This window comes from Colletotrichum truncatum, assembly GCF_014235925.2.
Source record: "Colletotrichum truncatum strain CMES1059 chromosome Unknown Contig_0003, whole genome shotgun sequence".
Classification (NCBI taxonomy): Eukaryota; Fungi; Ascomycota; class Sordariomycetes; order Glomerellales; family Glomerellaceae; genus Colletotrichum; species Colletotrichum truncatum.
Genome location: NW_027222400.1, coordinates 602,313 through 624,840, shown reverse-complemented (window position 1 = coordinate 624,840; position 22,528 = coordinate 602,313). Strand labels below are relative to the sequence as shown.

The 22,528-nt window shown below is 49.7% G+C and overlaps 5 protein-coding genes across 5 annotated transcripts; 3 read left to right on the top strand and 2 right to left on the bottom strand.

The window, feature by feature from the left end:
* Positions 1-923: 923 nt before the first annotated feature.
* Positions 924-3,567, bottom strand: CTRU02_205040 (potassium transporter; the record flags this gene model as incomplete). The annotated part of the gene is made up of 5 exons (XM_036724371.1): positions 924-2,042; positions 2,094-2,858; positions 2,907-3,093; positions 3,145-3,192; positions 3,248-3,567. The coding sequence occupies 5 exons, from the start codon at positions 3,565-3,567 to the stop codon at positions 924-926; spliced, it is 2,439 nt and encodes an 812-aa protein (XP_036583998.1).
* Positions 3,568-5,978: 2,411 nt separating this feature from the next.
* On the bottom strand, positions 5,979-7,337 carry CTRU02_205039 (branched-chain amino acid aminotransferase; the record flags this gene model as incomplete). Its single annotated transcript, XM_036724372.1, has 3 exons — positions 5,979-6,344; positions 6,426-7,189; positions 7,268-7,337. 3 exons carry the CDS (start codon positions 7,335-7,337, stop codon positions 5,979-5,981), a joined length of 1,200 nt encoding a protein of 399 aa, XP_036583999.1.
* A 1,878-nt stretch (positions 7,338-9,215) lies between these two features.
* Positions 9,216-11,613, top strand: CTRU02_205038 (uncharacterized protein; the record flags this gene model as incomplete). The annotated part of the gene is made up of 6 exons (XM_036724374.1): positions 9,216-9,268; positions 9,328-9,457; positions 9,508-9,740; positions 9,813-10,135; positions 10,191-11,065; positions 11,119-11,613. The coding sequence occupies 6 exons, from the start codon at positions 9,216-9,218 to the stop codon at positions 11,611-11,613; spliced, it is 2,109 nt and encodes a 702-aa protein (XP_036584001.1).
* A 750-nt stretch (positions 11,614-12,363) lies between these two features.
* On the top strand, positions 12,364-13,720 carry CTRU02_205037 (fructosyl amino acid; the record flags this gene model as incomplete). The annotated part of the gene is made up of 2 exons (XM_036724375.1): positions 12,364-13,475; positions 13,528-13,720. The coding sequence occupies 2 exons, from the start codon at positions 12,364-12,366 to the stop codon at positions 13,718-13,720; spliced, it is 1,305 nt and encodes a 434-aa protein (XP_036584002.1).
* A 1,719-nt stretch (positions 13,721-15,439) lies between these two features.
* On the top strand, positions 15,440-21,902 carry CTRU02_205036 (ankyrin repeat-containing protein; the record flags this gene model as incomplete). Its single annotated transcript, XM_070204480.1, has 2 exons — positions 15,440-15,755; positions 15,814-21,902. The coding sequence occupies 2 exons, from the start codon at positions 15,440-15,442 to the stop codon at positions 21,900-21,902; spliced, it is 6,405 nt and encodes a 2,134-aa protein (XP_070061584.1).
* Between the last annotated feature and the right edge of the window lie 626 nt (positions 21,903-22,528).

Sequence of the window (22,528 nt, the reverse complement as noted above, 5' to 3'; positions counted from 1 at the left end):
TGCCAGTTAGATTTCAAAGCAACAGACATAATGGTAGATAAATAGCTTGAGACGCTTGGCTGCTGGTTACGGATCGCCGCTCCTCGGGTTCAAAAATGCGTAGCTAAACAACATTGATAGGATACTCAACACACCCTGGCTGTCATGCAAAATTTCAACAAATTCCGTCCCACAAGAACCCAAGAATTGCTACATTTGAACCATTCAGTCAGAGATACGTACTTGCTGGCTATTGTAGCGTAACTTTGGCCCATTGTAGAAAGTAACTGGTTTTGGCAAAGTCCCTTGAGCACTTCATCGCGCTTTAGCTCACCTACGGGCTAGCTGACAATTCAACAGTGCTGTATTGATAAAAAGTAGTCGCATATTCATATCAGTAGACGCAATAACGAGACTCCAGTTTTGACTGAGTTTCGTGGCGTCCAGAATGACAATTCTACCTCCCAACCCTAGCTCATCTCGAGGCCGCATCTCACTTGGTCAGCATAATCGCATGATCCCTAAAGGCTTGAGGTAATGAAGAGTCTAAGCGTAGATGAACGTTATGAGTGAGATTATCAGCGAACGGAGGAACCAAAAAGAGAGACTATCTGGATGGTCCAAACAACGTCTCGATTGAGACTACAGAATATTTCCCCTCTTAGCATGTAAGCACTGGCAGCCTTATGAGATAACTTTCACAGCAATTTTAACCCCCAAGGAGCCCTTTTCTCCTCAGCCTCACTCAACAAACCCCCCAATGGCAAGAGACTTCACTGCAATTTTAGCACCCAATGAGCCCTTCTCTTCTCACCATCACCAATGTGACCTACACATCAAAACACCTTCAACCACGAAACTCGGAAACAGCCCAAGATGGGAAACGAACTTGATGTAAATTACGAGATACTCTCCACACCTCAAGCTCCAAACCCATATTCGCTCTAAATTTCCTTGACAAATCCCACCTCGACAACCCTCTCCATAGCCAGCCTCAGATTCGCAATCTTGGCCCTCGTATTATCCCTAATCCAAAGGAACGTCCCCAGCATCATCCTCCTAACGATACTCGTTCCCGTGCGAATATGCATCTGTCCCTTACCCACTATGTACAGTACTTTATGCGCGTATGCCCGATCCAACTTGGCCAGTTCCGCCGCAATCTTCTCATCCCTCAACTCCGGCGGACCCTCCGCATCATCCCGTGACGACGTCGTAGTCTCCTGTTCGCTGACGGCAGCAGCCTTGGCCGCGGCCTGCCTTACGACGAACTTTCTAATCTGCTCGTAAATCAACGCGCCGAGATCGGGGCTCACGACTTCATCCATGAACCCGTGGCGGACGACAAGGCGGTAACAGCCTGGTATGTTTGCGAACCGGGAAATATGGTACCGCTCTGCGTCCGGCACAGACGGGATCTCGACGGGGTGCAGGTGGAAAAACACAGCCACATCAGGGAGAGCGCCGAGTTTGGATGCAAAGTGCGTGAAGACGCTCGGCGTCTGGATACCCGTCTTATCGAAGAAGATGCCGAAACCGCTGACGGGCGAGAGGAGATCGCCGCCCCAGCGTGGCGTCAGCGCAAGCTTGCCATCGTGGTTCTTGGCCAGCAGCGCGCTGGGCTGGAAACGGTCTTCCTTCTCGGCGCGCCACTGGTTCTCCTTGCCGAAGCGCCAGAGGAGGAACATGCCTGCCATGAGAGCGGATATCATCAGTGTAAACCACGCACCGTCAGGTACTTTGTTGAGTGCCGAGGAGAGGTATAGGCCGTCTAGGGTGGCGAATGCGAGGGCGGGAAGGAAGATGAGCCAGACTGGGAGCCGCCAAACAAGGATCGCGACGAGGGTTACCATGAGAGTGTCGAAGAATGTGACGAAAATAACGCAGACGCCGTAGGCGTGGCCTAGGCTTGTCGTGTTGTTATAGACTGCTGTCACGAGGATGGTACCGAGCATGAGGAGCCAGTTGAGCAGGGGGACGTAGACTTGGCCGTGGAATTTCTCGGAGGTGTGGACTACCTTCATCTGGGGGCAGTAAGAGAGTTTCATGATTTGGCTGGAGAGCTACGATGATGTTAGTGAGAACAGTATAAAGAGTGAGGGAGGGAAGCATACTTGGAATGTTGCTGTGATGATGGCCTGCGATGCAACGATTGCAGCCAACACAGCCAAAATCAGACTGGGGTACAACATCCCCGGAGGAACAGTGTTGAAGAAGGGGTTCGTGAACTTTTCCGGGAAAACAGCAATGTGCGCTGCCTGTCCGCTGTAAGCGAGAATAAGGCAAGGGTATGTCCACAACAGCCAACTCATCTGCACGGCGCGCATGCTGAAAGCACCCAGGTCGGCGAAAAGTGCCTCGACACCGGTGAAACACAGCAGAACACCACCGAGCATCCTCCATCCCTCGGTCTTCCTCTCCATGAAGAAGTGGATCGCGTAATAGGGGCTGAAGGCCTTGAGAACTGTGTAGTCGTACTTGACAAGGTTGTAAATGCCGAATGCGCCGTTGAAGCCTAGCCAGATGATGACAATAGGCGCAAATGTGCTGGCCAATTTTGTAGTGCCCAGCGGCTGGATGAGGAAGAGCAGGACGAGGATGCCACACGTTGTGCCCACGATAGTCGAGGTGCTGATGTCAGGCTTGACAACTGAAAGACCCTGAATAGCACCTAGGACGGACTGTGCTGGGGTAAGGATTCCGTCGGCAATGACCATGGAAACAGCCAGAACACCGATGGTCTTGAGGAATCCCCGAGTGAACTTGCTCTTCTCAATAACAGAGCGGATGCCACGGGTCACCGGTCGCACATCCTGTGTGTTGAACCGCTCAATTTGAAGCGTGGCTTCTTCTCGAGGGTCGACGGTGGTGATGTTGGCCTGGGCTGGTCAGCTAGTGATGCTGGATAGTAGAAATGGAAGACTCACATATCGCGTAAGGAGGGAGTAGCAAGAAAACGTGCCACCCTCTCCTTCGTTATCCGCATGCAGAACAATGAAAACGTATTTGATGGTGACCATGAGAGTGAGGGACCAGATGATGAGCGAGAGAACTTGGGTTAGATCGTTCTTCGTAGGGATGTCTGTAAAGGTCGACGAGAAGACGTAGAGGGGACTAGATGCGTCAAAAAAGATCCAGTTCACAAGCAGGTGGAATATTGCTCACCTGGTTCCAATGTCACCATAGATAACACCAATCGACTGGTAAGCGAGCCTGTCGGTCTCGGGATTAGCAAGCTTTTCGCCACAAAGAAAGCACCATCACATACCACATCAGTGTTGTCCCCGTAAAGACCTGCTTCTTCCTCCCATCGTCACGGCGCCAGTCATCGCCGCTGTCTTCAACCTCAATGGTAGAGTCCCGGGTGACGCCGTGCGACAAGCTGCGCCGGTTCGAAGCGATGCGGGTCAAGTCACGACCATAATAGATACCACCGGCAACACCAGTGCTGGAACCGATATCAGGACGTTGCCATTGCGCCCATTCGTCAACAGTCGAAGCTGACCTGACCTTTTCAATCTTTTCGAGATTGTCTTCAATCTTGATTCTCGGGGTATTGGGAGTAGCGGGGGCGGTTGGATCAGCCATGCCAGGCGGTTATACAGTTATGTGTGGACCAAGAGGGCGCCGGCGCAAAGCACGACGTGGAGGTTGTAAGAGAGGCAAAATAGCAAATTGGCGAACCCTGGAGTCTAGGAAGGCGGCAACAAGTCAAGGGTAAAGGGATCTCAGGGTGAGAAGAAAAGTATTTGTGTACACTACAAACTGGAGGAAGAATGTCAGGCTCTTTAAGTTTTTGGATGCCGGAGCCCACGGGCAGCGTGATTGGGTGCCTTGCCCTAATTTCACGATGATTGTGTCTCGAGACAAAGACAAGGTAAGAGGGTTGAGAGTGGGGGTGTCATAGGGATCTTGGTTCATCTTGCCCTTCTTGGGATTATGGACCAGGCGGTCAGGCTAGCGGGATGGAAAATGCGAAGCAGCCATGAGGCGTGGTGGGCGTGGCGGGCGCAGTCTCTCTTTCACAGCTCTTAAGGTTCGGGTCCGTCTGGCGCCAGTAACGGTGGTCTCCGAGATCCAGCCCCTCCTGTATCCTCAGAGCTTCTGGGGTCTACTTGGCTCCTGGCTTCTGCGTGGCTAGCACATGCAGATGCACGCTTATCTAGGCGAGGATCAGGTAGTCTATCAGAGACACTGTGACAGAAACATGGTTGTCACAGGCGCAGGTTGGGGTTTGGTTAGGAAAGGACGTGGCAGAGGGTTGAGACGTGTGGCATTTTCCCTTGGACTGATTAAGGTATGCCGGGTAGGCGAGGGGCCGCAGGATTCGAGCCATGTGAGAATGGACGCCCGCTGCGAGCCGATGTTGCTACTGGCCGGAATGACAAGGATAGCTTGGACAGGGATGGAGAGAATTCGTGAGGACCAAGGCGATGGGAAGACCACGAGTCGAGTGGGAGGGAGTGATTGGATGGGACGAAACGCTGAGTGATATCAGAATGTGATGCGGAAAATAAAAGCGGGAAATCCGTCTTGTTGTCTCTTGCGTACTAACCCTAGCCTCGTACTCTCTCGAATTCGACGGCGCCTACTGGCTAACGCAGGCGGTCTGATGATGGATTTGTCGAGGGACTGGTTACGCGTTCAAGGATGCAGTGTTGCCAAGATGTGGGATGAGAGACATCCACCATCTTCCCCTGGGCCAGCACCAACTGCAGGATGCCATGGCGGGGGGGAGGGAGCCAAGCTGCGGGCGTCGGAAGATAGAGGTCGATGGGGTGTGTGGCTTCATCGGGTCATTATTCCAAAGCGCAACATAATGCCGCAGCCTGCCGTCTTCCGTTGGTCGATGGCTGGGCCCTGCCTCTAGCTGGGGTTTTTTGAGGGAGAAAACAATGACAAAAGAGATGGACTAGGATGAGGCTTCTCGGCAGTGTGTAGTCCGAACTTTTTAGGTAGAGGAAGTGAAAATACGGAATAAAAAGAAAAAAAGGCAAAAAGACTTTGGAAAAAGGGAAGGGGAAATGGGAAGGCTTCATGCCATGTCTACGGCAGGTACATTGAAGCTAGCTCTTTCCCTTCAAAGAACCTACACCCGTGCCTACCCCCAGAGCTCAAAGTGGAGTTCTAGAGTGGATACGTAGAGCATATGTGGGTCGCTGCCTCTGGTGTTTGGTTTGTTTAGAGCTGCTAAGCTTCTGCTAGCGTCCGCCAAGGTTGCCGCATCCATTTCACTACCAAATTCTCCCAGCTCGACTATCGGCCCTAAGAAAACGGAACTTTGCAGCCTCCAATTTTTTATTTTTTTTCCCAGACTTGAGAGATTTTTGGGCAAGATGGCCCCATTGGACCGCCAAGACATGTTCACTTTCCTAGTGCCAAGATTTTTGGGGGGAGCACCTGCCGTGTAATTCTGGCATAGCCACCCTCAGTACATAGTACGCACCACGTAGCAGCCGTAGCAGCAGGCGTAGCAGTAGTAGTACACACCTACCACTTTGGATCCAGCTCGCTCGTCTAGCCGAATATCGCCTTTTCTCATGTGCTCAGTGGAGGATGACAAGCTTGTCGCGCCCTTCATTTTATTTGAGTAATATCTTTGATGTGACAAATCCCTCTGACTCCATCTCGAGGAGAAATTCTCGCAGATGTTTAATCGGCTTCGGCAGGTCTCGCGGCTAGGCTCCATGTGCCGCAGTCTCACTTGTTCACTCCCTCGACTCAAACCCTCATTAAACTACCAAAAACAACAAACCAAAAAGATACGAGCCAAATGTCGGGCAAAGACCGCCTGTACATCCCCCCATATGTCGCCAAGGACGTGGATAATGCACCCCACAGAAGAGAGAAACATGGCCAGGTATTCGCTTATGTTATGTTTCCAATTTTTACTGTTTTGTTTTTTATAAACACATTCCGGCACCCGCCCAACTAGACCATACCGTTATTGGCGAGTCCAGCCGACGGGTTTTCCCCAGTGTTACACACCAGCCGGACCCTTAATCCATCTGGCCAACCGTCGTGGCCGAGCCGTTCGTCTTTTGCTCTCCCGCGACCGCAGTGCCGTCCGCCTCGCTGACGGGGCTGTTCCAGCCGAACTCATCCTTGAGCTTGCCGAGCTGGATGCCCTTGAGCGTCGACAGAAGCTTGAGGCAGATCTCACCTGCATCCTCCTGGCTCTCGGGGATGTAAGTCACCGTCTCCTCGCCCGCCTTGGCGCTGCTCACGCGCTCCTGCTTGCTGGCCGCCAGGGACTGAGGCGACGACGCGTCGACGCGACGGGTGATGGAGCGGATAGGAACCAGAGCCGCGGCCGTGCCGGCGGCCATGACCTCGGCAAAGGTAGGGAGCTCGCTGTACTTGATCTGCACACGTGACATGTTAGTATACGGAATATTTGGGGCCCTGCCATTTGGACCCTGCATGATGCCCTCGCGTAGACTTACCACTCTCTTCTCGACATTCCAGCCGAAGCTGCGGGCAATCTCCTGGATGCTGTCGCTCGTTACACTGTCGATGACGCACTTGGAATCCGGCACGACGAGGGTGATCTTGTCGCCCTCCTTCTTGGCACCAATGAAACCACTCGTGCTGAACTCGTCAATGTCCTCGTGCTTGACGCTGTCGAGGTGCAGCGTGATGCCGTATCCCTCGTTGCGAGCGCGGTCGCTGAAGCGCAGCACGGGGGCGTAGTTTCCTCCAACCTTGGCGTGTCCAGTGCCGTTGGGCGCCGCACGGTCAAAGTCGTCCAGGATCAGGGCCTTGACGGGGTGCGAGCCGTGGTAGACACCGGTGGGGATGACGAAGACGGCAAAGATGTACTCCTCGGGAGGGTTCAGGCCGAGCTGAGCGGACGAGCCGTACAGCTGGGGGCGGATGTACATGGCGGCGCCGGTCTCGTGGGGCGGGACGTATCCGGCGTTGAGGGAGACGGCGGCCTTGACGGCCTCGATGAAGAGCTCCTCGGGCACGCGGGGCATGGAGGCGACGTCGGCGGAGTGCTGCAGGCGGAGGGCGTTCTTGTTGGGGCGGAAGATGGTGATGGCGTTGTCTCCGGGGGCGCGGAAGGCCTTGAGGCCCTCGTAGGCTTGCTGGCCGTAGTTCAGGGCGGGGGCCATGCCGTGGATACGCATGAAGGGGTCCGCGACGAACTTGAGCGGCGACCACTTGCCGGTCGTCACGGAGTAGGTGGACTCGATGTGGCCATTGACTAATGGAACGGGCAGCTGTCAGCGGCGAATGTTCTCTGGAGTTACGGATCGAGGCTGCTGCCAATGCTACTGCTCACCTTCGCGGACTTTGAAGCCGACGTTGGACCAGTCAATGGTGTTGACGGGAGGGGGCGGGAAGGCAGCCATCGTGACTATCGTCTCTTTTTTGTTCGAATCGAAAGTTGAGGGGTATCGTAAGAGGAGAGGGAACGGTCGGGGGATGGATCAAAAACTCAATTGAGAGGATTTGAAACGGCTCAGTCGGATAGTTCGAGGTTAAAGATGCTTTGAATTGTGGCTCTGATAATGGGAGCTCCTCTAAACGTAATAGCCCGCACCGATTTTTTCTGGGCCGGAGGAGAATTTGGGAGTCATACCAGCTCTCCAGGTCTCTAGAGGGGCGCCGATCTCGGGACTGCGGGGTACCTGCTTCTGCCGTGTGCAGGTACATTTTGGTCAATTGTGATTGGCTGGGTGCCAAGATGGGCTGACTGAGCTGGCGGGGCATCCCTGTCAGCCTCCGTCTCCCGGAGGACCCTCAGATGGAAGAGAGATGGAAAAGGGGTCCAACCCGCATGATGTCATTTGTCATCCTCGTGTTGGGCTGTAGGGGTATCGTGGTATTGTGAGTTTATGAATAGATCAGATAAAAAAAAGTTGAGCTTGGGCGTGTGTGAATAGAGTACGAGTGATGTCTTCATTTTGATGTATCAGGAACACTAGTGTTGAGTAGAGTGAGCAGAATCTACCTAGCATGGGTGCTCACTCAGTACTGTGGAAGTCCGCATTCTATTTCTTCAGTGGATCTCGATTTTCACTGATTATTCCGGTTTTGCCGTACTAAAGATTACACGTGTGTGGATAACGAAATATGTCCACGGCTAGGCAGTTCGTGGGGCCGGGGCGGCCCGGCCGAGTCGGTATTGGCATGGCTTCGGTTCAGAGCAACAGACGCCGATGAGGCCCGCTGACTGCCGTCGTGTGGGCCTACCAAGATCGGCCTGCGGCATGACAAACCTCCTCCTTTGGTTCTCGACCATACTTGAATGTTATCCTGAGCGAGACCGGTGTCTAAGATATGGCTTGGGTTGGTGATTGGACAATCAGGGAACCTTGGAACATCCGACCCAATGAGCACACACTAAATCGATACAGTCGTCCAACAAAATGGGATCAAACATCAAAAAGAATGGAACCGGATGGGATCGAACGCATCATCTCTCCCCTGGCAGAGCTTCAGAAATACTTACCTTATGAATCTCGAAAGAGAAGAAACCCTGGAAGAGGAGCGCTCTACCATTGAGCTACGGCCCCTTGTCTTGTTGTAAAATAAACCAGAAAGAATTGATTATGAGGCCTGGCAATTGGAAGCCTGGAATCGGCGTAATAAAATTGGTGATAAATTGAGGCGGACCGTAAGTGAGGCCAAAATCAGCCCGAGGCATGATAAAGCCCATGCCAGCCAGCTAAGGATGATTTCTGTCCTCGATCAGCTGGAGTCTGTCATAGTTGAATAGTGCTGTGTAAGGGTAGCATCCACAACTAATTGAGCAAGATATGTCCTTTGAGTCGCTTGGAGTTGTAGGACTTGTAGCCTCATAATGCTGAGGTGGAAAAGTCGAAATGTGCTGAAAAGACTGTCGAGTTAGCGGGGTTCTAGTACCAAGACCTTTTTTGTGGCAGGTGGGGCACCGCTCAGCCTGGATGTGTCATCAGGGCCGCCCATCAACTCACCTGTGCCTCAGACACTTCCGTTCGCTTATCTCAATGCCTACATCTATTAAAGCAGCAGCAAACCGACAGAACAGTTTTTCCGGATTCGAATGTTTCAAATGAAGGCTCGATACTTCATTATTTGAAGATTAGGTCGAAAAGGCTCTTGCTAGACCATCTCATTCGACTCGATAGAATGAAAAGCTACCTAGTAACATCAGCTAGCTAGCAGCATCAGGACTTTCTCATTGATTTCGATCTGATCCTATTGAGATCCAATCACTGTATTGGCGATAAAACCAGGCCATCGCCATGGATGATGCTCGCTACGCGAAGCGGGCACGTCAGGCCTGTGAACCCTGCCGGTACGAATGTCGCCTGGCTTGCTGCTGAAGTCTACGGTCCTAATGAAACGACTAAACAGCCGCAAAAAGTCCAAATGCCCGGGTGAGAGACCTGTTTGCTCTTACTGCGAGCGGCTAGGCCAGGTTTGCGTTTACAATGCGTCTGGCGATGCGGCAGATGCGCAGCAGGCGAAACACACCAGAGATTTGGTTCGTAATCTCATCGATTTGCCAAAAGTCCAACCTGACGCGAAAGATAGGAAAATCGTCTACACAGCCTTGAAGGAAAAATGGACAGACTGATCCGGAATTTGAGGTTAAAAGCCCCCTTGAGCTCATGGCTGGAACATTACTCAATCTTTGCTAGTCCTGATCCGCAACCTACCCAGCCTTCATCAAGCAGTGCCATGTTACCAAAACCCAATGTTATGACTGAGATTGCGAGCGCTACGCACGATGATAAACCACCCGTGCCTAACGCAGAAAGCTCCATGTATGCTAGTCTCTGACCTGATTCAAGTAACTCACGATTAACTTCAAATCAACTGCTAACAGTTTTATCTAGCAACAACATCGCCGTTGTTACAGAATCCCACCTCACCGAAGTGGGGCGTCTATATCTGACTTGGTGTCACTGTCAACCTATCAAACTCTTTGCCGAGGATAATTTCCTGGCATCCCTCTCATCGCGGGATCCAGAGCTGATCCTCGTACTAGAAGCCTTAGCTCTAAGATTTCCTCCAGGTTCATTAATCGCCGAGAATGAGCAGCAGCTCATCTCCAAGGCACGGTCATCGAAACGTATTGTAATGGACCGTATCTTGGACGGACGCGTTGAGCTCTCGACCATACAGTCCCTGTGCCTCATTAGCATGGTGGAATTTGCATGTTAGTAAGCTACGTTACATCACCTGCTTCTGACGCTAACAGAACTACACAAAAGCCGGCAATGTGACACAGTCAGGAGTCAACTTGAGTATAGCTAGCCATCTCGCTCATAGTATACCACCTTCCAACAATCCAGCAAATGCCCAAGAGCGAAAATATTGCCTCCAAAGCATCGTAGCCTTACAAAACCTTCAAGGATGCATCATACCTGCGACAAACCTGCTTCGTGCCCCTCCAGGTTCCCACAGTGCAAGCCAGGCCTTCGGCATGATGGCATCATGTATCGCCCCGGAGCTTTCCCACAACCAATTCGAAGAGCCACTCGACAAAAGCATATCAACTCTTGCAATACACTTCAGCGTGACCTGGCGCATGGCTCGCGCCTACGCCGCCAACCGCGTCGGATTAGACGACCCGCCTCCCTGGGATTCACGGTCAGATTACTCCATGGTCATGCAGAGTCACCATGACATCGATTGCCACGCATCAACCAAGTATCGTTTTGCAAACAACAGGATAGACGACTTCAGCCCCGAGGAAATTCAGGCGCGGCGGCAATGGTGGATGCCGTTCCTCTTCATACAGTTCGTCCACGAGACGATTCCATGTCTACTCAGCCACCCGTTCTTGCTATCGATGAGATTGCGAAGTTTTCGACAAACTATTCCCGTAAACTTTATGCAACAGTCATTCGAGGCGATAAATAGGAATGCGGGCTGGGTCATTTACTTCATCGACGTGCTGGAAAAGAAAGGCATACAAGTTTCCGATCCCGTGCTGGCTCACTGCGTCGTCATCGTCGCGACGATACATCTGCAGCATAGCTTTGTGCAGGACCCCGTCCTTTGCGGGAAAGCGCAGGCGGGGTTTCAGAAATGCATGAACTTTTTGGAGAAAATGGGAGCAATATGGCCATGCGTTTCTAATATGGTTTGTCTACATTGTCACTGCCTCATAATCCAGTCGCGGCTAACCTGCTCTAGGCCACCAACCTAAAACGCCTGCAGGACAGCATTGTAATGAAACCCTCAAGAGACCAACAAAACAACCTCAACTCCAACCGGTCTTTCTCTATAAACAGTCAGCTTCTCTGGGACCTCCTGATATATGATAGAGCGGTACGGCCCGACGCTGGATGGGATCAGTCAATGTTCGGCCCAACGCTGAAATCTGATGCTGCGGAAGTATGCGCCGCAGACCGAGTCGCTGAATTCGATCTTGTTGGCTCGGCAGGCATATCGGCTCACAAGGCGATGCCGAATGAAGCGGCGGTCTGGCCTCCAAGTGAGGAAAAGGCACGTACTAGCGTACCTGAGGAAGTACGCCTTGAGCCGCCCGCAGCAGATATCGGCCCCTCCTTTGAAGACATGTTTTTTGAGGGGCTGGGGCCTCATGGAGAGCAGACAGATAGATTCTTTGGCGGGAACGATTATGGCCGGGCTCTTGACGACTGGCTGAATCTTGATTCGTGGCCGTGATGCCAAGTACGATGCTCTATAGTTATTTGCGCATATGACGGACTGAAACCGTTGCCGCCTGTCGTACTTTTTTGAGATTGCGGGCGTTTTCGGTATCCATGGAAAGTATCTATATAGTCTTATGAAATAAATCTAGCTCAATTGATGAGGTAGGCTATTTTGACTTACTGAGCAGAAGTTCATGATTGATAAGGGCTAATTGGAAAGGGGTCACATCTTAGGAGACCAACATATTGGTTGACATCAGAGAAAGAAAGGATGCATCAGTGAGCAAAACTGTTTGCCGATGGTATCAAAATACCCAATTCTCTTATGATATCACGAAACGCCAAATGCCTTCTACAGATATGTAACTCCTGTTAAAATCAAGCAATCGGGTACAGAGGCCTGAACAAGTCATGCCGAGTTCAGTGTGGCACCGACCTAGATGGATGGCCCGGCTTTCCGCCTTCAGAAGTGGGTACGGTCCGTGTTCCGTACCCACTTTGGTACTGCCAACGGCTCCCCGCAAGATCGAGACAATAGTGATTGGACAATGAATGATAACAACCCAGCCCAGTGGAAATGCATATGGCGCATTCTGATATTCCTACAAATCAGAGGCTATCGCATGTTTGATGACGCTAATGGCTGACTCAATTGACGAGGTCTCCCTTCTATAAAGAGGACCGATCATGCCTTTGATTTCTTCCTCCATGAAGAAAAAACTAAACTCCACCCCAATCACAACACCATCAAATACAACCCAACATGGTTTCCAGAAGAGCTTCAAAAGACGCACCCATAGTCATAGTTGGCGCTGGTGTTTTCGGCTTATCTACTGCCCTCGAGCTGAAAAAGCGGGGCTACCGTCACATCACCGTCCTCGACCGCTTCCTCCCTCCCGTTGCGGATGGCAGCAGCGTTGACATCTCGCGTATTATCCGCGTGGACTATGCCGATCCCGTCTATGGCCAGATGGCCCGCGAGGCATACCAGGGCTGGACTACGGAGTACTCCGACCACTATCACGAGTCTGGCTTCGTCATGCTAGCGGACCAGAAGGGCAACGCCTGGCTTGACAAGGCGAAAGAGGTTGCTGCCAAGACGGGCCAGACTCTTACGAGCTATGAGGATGCCAATCATGTCCGAAAAGACTTCCCCAGTGCCCAGGCCAACTTTGATGGTCTCCAAGCGTGTATCAATCACAAGGGCGGATGGGCGGACGCCAAAGGAGCCATAGCACAGCTGGCTTCGCAATGCAGCTTGCTCGGAGTCCAATTCATCTCAGGAGCCCGTGGTACCGTGGAATCGCTCAAAATAGAGCAGGATAAGGTCGTTGGCGTGAACGTCGTTGAAGGACCACCAGTTTTGGGTGACCAGGTCATCCTCGCGACAGGCGCTTGGACGAACCGAATCGTGCACATAAGCAGCGCTACCTCGGCGTCCGGTCAACCTGTAGGCTTCATGAAGCTCACGGAGGAAGAGGCTCAAAGGCTCAAGGATATGCCTGTGATAATCAACTTCAACACTGGCGTTTTCATCTTCCCGCCTACGAAGGGAAAGAACCCCATTCTCAAATTTGCACGCCACGGTTACGGATATGCAACCGAAGTTCGTGTCGGTGACAAAGAAAAGACGGCTTCGGAGAGGTTCATATCGGCGCCGAAGCGGGACGAAAGCAACGCGACAAGCGGATACCTCCCAGACGACGCGGATAAGGGCTTGCGTGATGGCGTGCAGCAGCTTGCGCCGGAGTTCGCGACGCGGCCATGGTCGAACCGAAGGTTGTGCTGGTACTCTGACACCCCAGAGGGAGATTTCATTATGGATTACCATCCTTCGATGGAAGGACTGTTTGTCGCTACTGGTGGCGCGGGACAGTAAGTTAATGGTGCAATACGAACGAGACAACTTGCTGACCATATAATGCAGTGCATTCAAGTTTCTCCCTGTTCTAGGCAGGTACATTACCGACTGTTTCGAAGAAAAGGCGTCGGGCGAGCTGAGGCACAAATGGAGACTGCGAGAGTCTGATGGAAAGTCAGAGGAGCTCAAACTGGGTGATGGCAGTCGTGGTGGGCCGCCTCTGCGTAAGCTGACAGCTGCGGAGCAGTCCAAGTTATAGATGGATAATAAGATGTTGTGAAAAAAGGTCCAGTCTTGGTAAATATATTGTTTGCAAAACTGAAATGGCAAAGGCTACTCTGACTATCTCTACGAGCGATGCTTTCTTAATATCCTAAATTTAACCGAATCTGTGGCACAAGCAACTCTTCTACTAACGTCCCACACCCACTTCTGGGCACCCCCCACATTTGGGCACCCCATTTACACCAAAAACGCCGTTTTTCGAAATTCTATATTAAACTAAATACTTTACTTATTAAAGAGAATAAATATATGTTAAATAGATTAAGACTTAATTATAATACTTAAGTAGCTATATACTAGTATTATTGATAATAAGTATTATAAATTCAAGGTTTAACATTTATAATACTAATTTACCTAGCCTATATCTTAATATATAAAATAGGTAGAGATATTTAACTAATATGATTAGAATTTTTAAGTAAGATATAGTAGATTTATATATTCTTATACTTAGTAAAAAATTCCTTAAGCTTAGAATAATATTTTAAAATTTCCCTTAAGAAAAGTTTCTATTATAGAATTTTAACCCTTAATTATACTATATTTACTAAAGTAATACTTTTAAATCTCTTTTAGATATAATTATATACTTTTAATAAGTATAAATATTAATTTCCTAGATTTTTTAAATAAGTATATATAAGCGAAAATATATTTTTCTAATGTTAAGGAATACTAGTAAGTTACTAGTATCTACTAACATTTTAAAGCTTTTAGTTTTAAACTTCTATATTATAACTATTATTATATTTAAACCTTTATAAAAAATTAGATGGCTATAATTATACTTAACATAGTTTATATATATTTTCTTTTCTTAGTAAGTATAGTAGTTAGTTTAATATAGAATTTCGAAAAACGGCGTTTTTGGTGTAAATGGGGTGCCCAAATGTGGGGGGTGCCCAGAAGTGGGTGTGGGACGTTAAAGATAAAGCTCTTATTCTTTTTTTTTCTTTTTTTTTCTTTTAATTATCATGTCTCAATAGAACGTTAGTAAGCATTATCAACCTACTCAGACGACTCAGTAGCCTAAGTAAGGTAGTCAGATACCCCTTGAAATACCTTAGTCGAGAGACGATGATGAGGCGTGGATCAACAGCCTCTAGTGATGACTGGGGACCCAAGAAAAAAGAAAATAGAAAAAAAAATCTCGGAATATAGTAAGACCCATAGCAGGTAAATAGCATGCATGTCGACCATTAACTCTTTTAGGCCTGGTAGCATTTAGTGCCTCTAAAAAACCCTTAAGGATCCGAGACCCCTGCTAGCATTGACCATGATAGAGGGGCAACTTGGCATGCCGCCGAACAATTTTACGTGATTCAGCTTCATACCGCGAAATTGACGGACAGCAAGTCGGTGCAATTTTCACATTACGCCACTATGTGCGCTGTTAAAAGCCCTGCAACTCTTGTATGAAGTAGCAGTCACAGTGCATCGGATCCCTTGATGATAAGTTACTTCCGAGCTCCAGAAACCAACAAAGATTACGAAGTGCAGTTGAATCACACATTGAAGGTAAACCAGCACATGCGCCAAGAAATGAGGGAAGTTTTGCTGTGCCGCTTTGCTGCCTAAACGGAGGAGAACTCCGCTTGAACCCATCCACTTATCAATCTCGCGCCACAACATCCAACGAACTTACCAACTTGCAAACACACCAGTAACGGCGTGGTACGTTTGAAAAGCCATGGCGTCATGGATTTCGGCTGGGATGTTCGGCTCTGCTGCACCAGCTAAGTCGAAGGCGCCAGAGGACGACGAGCCAGTTGTACTGAGTAGAGACGACGTGAGCGACTATAACGAGGACAACATCCTTCCCCAATCCCCAGAAACACTCAGCGAAATACGCAAATGGTTGCAACCTACCAGCTACGATGACAAGAGTAGCGAATTCAAGAAACATCTGTCTTCACATGTTGCTGGCACCGGCCAATGGCTTTTATCGTCAGACACTTATCGTGAATGGCACGACAGTTACCAAAATGGATTACTATGGATCCGAGGTTTGACTATGTGTGATCAGTTATGGAGTTTCCTTGAATCTAATTCATGACAAAATAGGCATCCCTGGGTCGGGTAAATCAGTGTTTGCGGCTACCTTGGTCCATTCTCTGGCTCAAGAGAGCGTCCTGGTCCTGTACTTCTTCTTTCGCCAGATTATCGACGCCAATCATAGTCCGACGGCAGCTTTGCGCGACTGGCTGGCACAGATTTTGAATTACAGCCCGCCGCTACAACTGAAACTGAAAGAATTGCTAAAAGAGAAACGGTCTTTGGAGAGTCTATCGTTCTCTGACATCTGGAGCTATCTACGAACTGCTCTCTCCCATCTCCCCAAGGCTTACTGTGTAGTTGATGCATTAGACGAGATGGACCAAGGGGAACACGCGGATCAATTCCTACAGTCTTTGGCTACACTTAGCCAATGGCGACCTTCAGAGTTCAAAGTTATTATTACCAGCCGACCTGTGCCTAGCGTTGAAAGACCTCTCAGAATGGCCAAGGCCCTCAACATCCGGCTCGAAGAAGACTTGGTCGACATTGATATCGCTAGTTATGTCCAAAGCAGACTATCCACGTCTTCAATTCCCAAGGAAGAACATGTCGCCATTCAAAAAGCTGTCCCTGGCAGAGCAAATGGTCTCTTTCTGTATGCGAAACTGGCAATAGACGCCTTTCTTCGACCGGGAGCAAACATTCAGGAAGTTCTTCGAGAATTGCCTGCCGATCTCAACGTCATGTACAATGACCTACTCCGTCAGCATGCTGAGAGGTCGGGAGTTCCCAATGACACCCAGCTTCTAATCCTTCAGTGGGTTACTCATGCCAGCCGACCCCTTCGACTGCTCGAAATTGCCGAAATGCTGAGCGTTACGACGCAATCTGAAGACAAGCCTAGCCTGCGAGAGACTAAAGACCTTGTCCGCGCTGCATGCGGGCCACTCCTGGAGATTATGCCAAACGAAACAATTTGCGTTGTGCATCACTCCCTCACCGAATTCTTGAATGGGTCAACTAGGGAACCAGATGCACAGGGCTACCCTATTCTTGATTTTGGGTCAACGCACAATAGCCTCGCCATTTGCTGTCTCTCCTATCTCCAATCTGGCTGCCTAGATGAGGTTCAAGTCCGCCTGAGGAGTTTCAACAGTGACGAATATGAACGCAACTCGATGGACATGAATCAACGATGGCTTTCGACGCCTTTCCTCCGATACGCTCTTTCGAATTGGTATATACATGTCAGAAAGGCGGCTTCGGTTGGCTTTGACCAAACGCAAGTTAACAATATGTTGGACAGTTTTCTCACTGGAGAGACGTTGTCGAAATGGGCATATCTGTCTGGATTGCTTACAAGAGCATCTGAAACCACCCCTTTCTTGACTTCTATCATTCTAGGTCTCACGGAGTATACAAAGAGACTGCTGAAGCAACCTGGAGCCTACCAGACCGATAAAGACAAGGAAATAGCCTCGTCATTGCCCTTGGCTGCGAGCCATGGATATGAAGATTTGGTCAAATTACTTATGCAGCACAGCAAAAACCTGGACGCCGTGGACAGAAGGGGCTATACCGCCTTGCACTATGCTGCCATGCATAACCACAAAGGAATCGCAGTCAAACTTCTCGAGGCTGGGGCAGATCCGCTGGCTAAGAAGGCGGAAGCCGAGGGTACATTTCACATACCTGGAGGAGAAACCAGGTCGAATGCGTTTGACTACGCATGCAACTACGGCCACGAGGAAGTGGCAATCGTTTTTCTGCCCTATTTCAAGACCTCTAAAATGATTAACTATGCATTTCATTGCGCAGTCAGTCGTAATAGGGCCGTCCTGCTTGAGAAGATACTAGAAAACCCTTTGGTGAATGTGAACTCGCAGCGACACTACTGCGGCGTTACGGCTCTCTTCGTTGCTTGCAGCACGCAGAACCCCCAAATGGTCAAGTTACTGCTTGAGGCAGGTGCAGACCCTAACATTTTAAGAAGAGATGGAAACCAGGATTCGGACGTTCCAAAGGGGCAAACTGCTCTGTTCGATTTGGTATCAGGCAAAAGGGTCAAGAACGAAACAGATACGCAGGCGGCCGTAGAATGCTTTGAGTTATTGATTAGGGCTGGAGTCAACATACACCAGTTGGACTTTGACGGCTGCACTGCACTGCATTTGGCGACAGATCCAGTCTTGGTACGTCTTCTGCTAGATGCTGGTGCGGATCCCAATGCAGTCAACAGGTTTGGAGAAACTCTGCTACATCTGTCTGAAAACCACGACATCATTCAGCTTCTCCTGGAACACGCAAATGCAGATACGACACTTAAGGCTAAGCCAGGTGGTTGCACCCCACTGCTTTCAGCCCTGGAGAAGGGAATTATTGACAAAGCCCTTCAGTTGGTCGAATTTGGTGCCGATTTGTTAGAGACAGATGATAAAGGCAACGGAGCCATACATTATGTCCTAAGGAACCGACAATTTAGCACCGAGCAAAGAAATCTGCTTCATCGCCTTGTGGCTTCTGGTGCTGACATCAACCTTCGCAATAACTCTGGCCAAACGCTGCTGCATCTACTTGGTCAGGGTGTTAATAGCATGTTTCCGAGATCAAAATTGGAAAGTGTTGACCAGCACATTCTCGCAGATCTTATCCAACTGGGCGCCGATCTGGAGCTGAAAGATAATGAAGGCCAGACGCCTTTATACAAGATGATTCGAGCCTCATCAGACAGTCTCGCTCAAAGAGAAGCATGCCAGACCATGATGGCTGCTGGTGCTCTCTTAAACACAACCGACTCGAAAGGACAAACATTGCTTCATGCTTACGTCTCCGGCGATGGAAGTGATGTTGATTTCGTCAAGTTTTTGGTTTCCCATGGGGTTGATCCTCTCCAAACCGACAACGAAGGCAACACGCTGTGGCATGTGGCTCTCCCTCGTTACTGCAAATACAGCTTTGGAAAATCCACCCATCCGCCAACTCTATTCGAGAAGTTCATAGACATGGGAGTCAGCCCAGAACAACCGAATTATATCGGCCGCACGCCTCTTCATGTTGTCAGTAGCTTCAGGCCTGGATACTTCAGTCTCCACAACAGATCTACTGATAGGGATGAGGTAACGGTATTCAACTACGTTCTCGCACTCCAACAGAATGTCGATTACGCCGACAATCGCGGAGTGACGGCTCTTCACTTGGCCGCCACCTTCTCTGAATGGCAAACATGGAGATTACTACAAACTGGTGCAGACCCGTTCAATGCGACCAGTGAGAGCTTGACTGCTTTGCATCTTGCTGCACGTTATGGGCAGTCTAATATTGTGGGAATGCTCCTGGAAGCGTTGAAAATGCAGTCTGATACCGGCAACTTTATTCGGACAATCAACGTTCGAGATGCCTCGGGCAAAACTCCCTTGTACTATGCATGTGCATCAGGCAGGGTGCAAATTGTCAAGTTGCTAATCCAAGCTGGAGCTGAAGTATGGGTGGATCAGTATGAAGGCTCCGCTTGGGAAGGCTGCGCTCACTTCGAGGATAAGCAGAATCGACTAGTCAGACGTGAATACAACTCTGGACCTGACTGTGGCAGCGTCACGATTACAGACAGGAGTCCGCCTAAGCTGACTCAAAACGAAGGTTGGGCATTTGGAACTACGGCCCTCTATTCTGAAGGATTGCATGAGATCATAAAGGTTCTTATGCACTTCAAGAGCGGCAAAGCAGAGATCATTGACCAAGCGATTACACACGCAGCGCAAGAGAATTTCCATTTCACTGTTGAGTGTCTTCTGAATGCTCGAGCAGCATTTCAGTTTGTGGAACCTTACCGTAACAATGACCCAGCTGTTGCCTCCTGTCTTGCACTCATAGAAAAACTCCGCGATTCCCCTTCCGAGACTAAGCCAGCGCGGCCTCTTGACGCTCTGCGGGCCCAGGCACTACTGGAAATAAGGACTCCTGAAGTGGCAGCGGAGAAATGGATGAAGATGGACTGCTTGAAGGTTGACGAAAAAGCCGAAACCGTACTCCATCGTCTGGTATCATCAGGCGATGATATCAACCTTGCCCGCCTTGCTACGTTGGAGGTTGCTCAAAAGTTTGAACAACAAGACTGGTGCAGCCAATACGACAGGGGAAACTATCGGGTCCAGCCACTTCTAATCGAGGCTTGCGATCGCGAAGAGCCGAACATGGATGTCATACGTGTTCTTGTTGAATCTGTCGGGGTCAATCTGAACTCAAGAAGACGGCTGGGTGGTTTTTCCATTGGGGAGGGTGCTTTACACATCCTGGTGCGAGGTGGCTTTTGGTGGCAAACCTCGGTGGCACTTCCGTATCTCGTACAAAAAGGCGCCGATATAGAGATTCGTGACGGAAACGGCCTGACGCCCTTGAACGCTGCTCTCGAGCGCGTTGGGTCGATCACTTTCAACAGGCGCCTTGTCGAAAAACTCATAGAGCTTGGTGCAGACGTCAACTCAGTGGACGATAAGGGCAAATCTTGCCTCTCACGCGTGGCTGGAGATACGAAGTTGACCAAGTTCTTGCTTCAAAATGGAGCCATTGTGTCTTCCTCGGCGTTGATTGCCGCTATTGACAATAAGGATCCCGGGTTGCTCGAGGCACTGCTATCTACTGGCGCTGACCCCAACGTGCAGCAGACCATAGAACAGAAGCAAGGTAACAATTTTTTTGGAGGGGACGTAGGAGGACATAATCCTTTTGGAGGAAGTTCAACTGCTGCTGGAGGAGGAGCATTCACAGCTTTTGGAGGAGGGTCCAATCCCGTCGGTGCAGGTACAAATGCCTTTGGAGGAGGGTCTAATCCCTTCGCTGCAGGTACAAACGCCTTTGGAGGAAAAGGATCCAATCCATTTGAAAGAGGAGCATCCAACCCATTTGCGTCTCAGAGGAATCCGTCGGCCTCAGAAATGTATCCATTACATTACGTTGCGCATCTGGACTACAAATTCCGAGACCAGAACGCTGACCACGACATATACGAAAAGATGGCTCGCATATTGCTTCGCTATGGCGCAGATCCAAACGCACAATACGCCGCAGAATTTGGAAAGAAATCAGTCATTAGCCACATATCCAGTCTGGGCCGTATCGGTTGGTTATTCTCTGAATGCCCATCGCTGGACCTGGAACTTCGCGACGGTTCTGGCAAGACATTGTTGTTAGAAATATGCGGCACCAAAATTTCAGCTTTTGGTCGACGATCTGAAATCCCCAACGACGCGGACGACTTTATACTTTCCACCCTACAGATTCTGATCAATCGTGGCGCCGATGTTCGTGTGCGTGACTACAGCGGTGAGAACGCCCTTCATCATCTTCTTAGCCCTGGAAATCACTCGATCGCGAAGCCGGTAAAGTGGTTTGCCACCCACGCCCCGGAACTTGTTAATAGCGTATGTGATAATGGCATAGCGCCGCTTCATCTGGCCATTCTACGGCTCGGTTCTGAGACCTCAGCACCTTTGGATGAGATTGAAGTCTTGCTCGATTCAGGTGCAGATCCACAACTTCGCGATGGAGAGGGAAACACGACGCTTCACCTGCTTTTGACAAGCCAGTGGAAAGCATCTATCGATGGTACGGTGGGGGGGAACCGCCGCAAGTTATTCGAACGGCTCGTGGCTACGGGCGTAGATGTCAATGCGCGCAATTCCAAGGGCGAGACACCTGCGTTCGCTTTCTTCCGCCATGGTGGTTTTCAATATGTTGCTCAGCATTTCGACCCATCCACGAAACCCCTTTTTGACTTTGGACCCTCCTCAAAAAGTGAAGAGGCCCGGCGCAATCTCATAAATGATGGACTTGAAGCGCCTTTTTTCCAGTTCTTGGAACAAAGCGGCGTAGATTTCAAAGCGGTTAACAATACCGGGGAAACATTATTACACATTGTTGCCGCGGATAAGTCTGGATCAAGGCCAGTGCCTAAAAAGCGGGAAAAGAGATTCCAGTTTCTCATGAGGAAAGGCGTGGATGTTGCGGCAGAGGATAACAATCAGAGAACCGCGTTGGATGTTGCTGCTGCGTTAAACAACAAGGCTATCTTGGAACTTTTTGAAAAGAAACCAACCGCGGTTTCAGAAGATCAAGTTCAAAAATCGCCCGTTTTTGCCCCAGTTCGTTTGTTTGGCTAGGGGGCGAACACAATTGTGTGGTCAAGAGATGAGTCTTGGGTGTAATAGATATTTTGTGTACCCTGGCTTATCATTTAGTTTTAAAAATACTTAGACAAACCTCGTGAAATTGTTGAGTCATTGCTGAGAAGACGACCAGCTGGATGTTTCCTTTCTGCTTTGCTTTATTGCGAAGTATCCCAGATCCTGTTTCGTTCTAGAAAACAAACCGCTTGCAACCCTCTTCTCCATCTTCGTCGTTGTTTGGAGAATGGAAATCTTCCTTTCGTAAGTTATCGATAGCGCTGCCACAACCAGAAAATTGATATCGAATCTTTGATTCACAAGATCACTTAAGGATCTGGCATCCAGACTGGTCTTAAGATCATCCGTCGTGTTGTAGGAATAGGTTCAGCTGACTAAAGACTGATATCTCCGCAGAGCCTTTTTCTGAGAGACAAAGGCCCAGTATATCACATCTCAAAAGGGCAAGTATGGCATGGCCCCTGTTGGACCCAGATTCGAAAACTCAGGGACAAGAGTGGAGTGTAATGTTATTGTGTTGCTTAGATGGAGCACGATCGTCCGCCGTCTTATACTAGAATCTGTGCAAACTAAAGGCAGCCCCATGGGTTGCACTTTTTAAG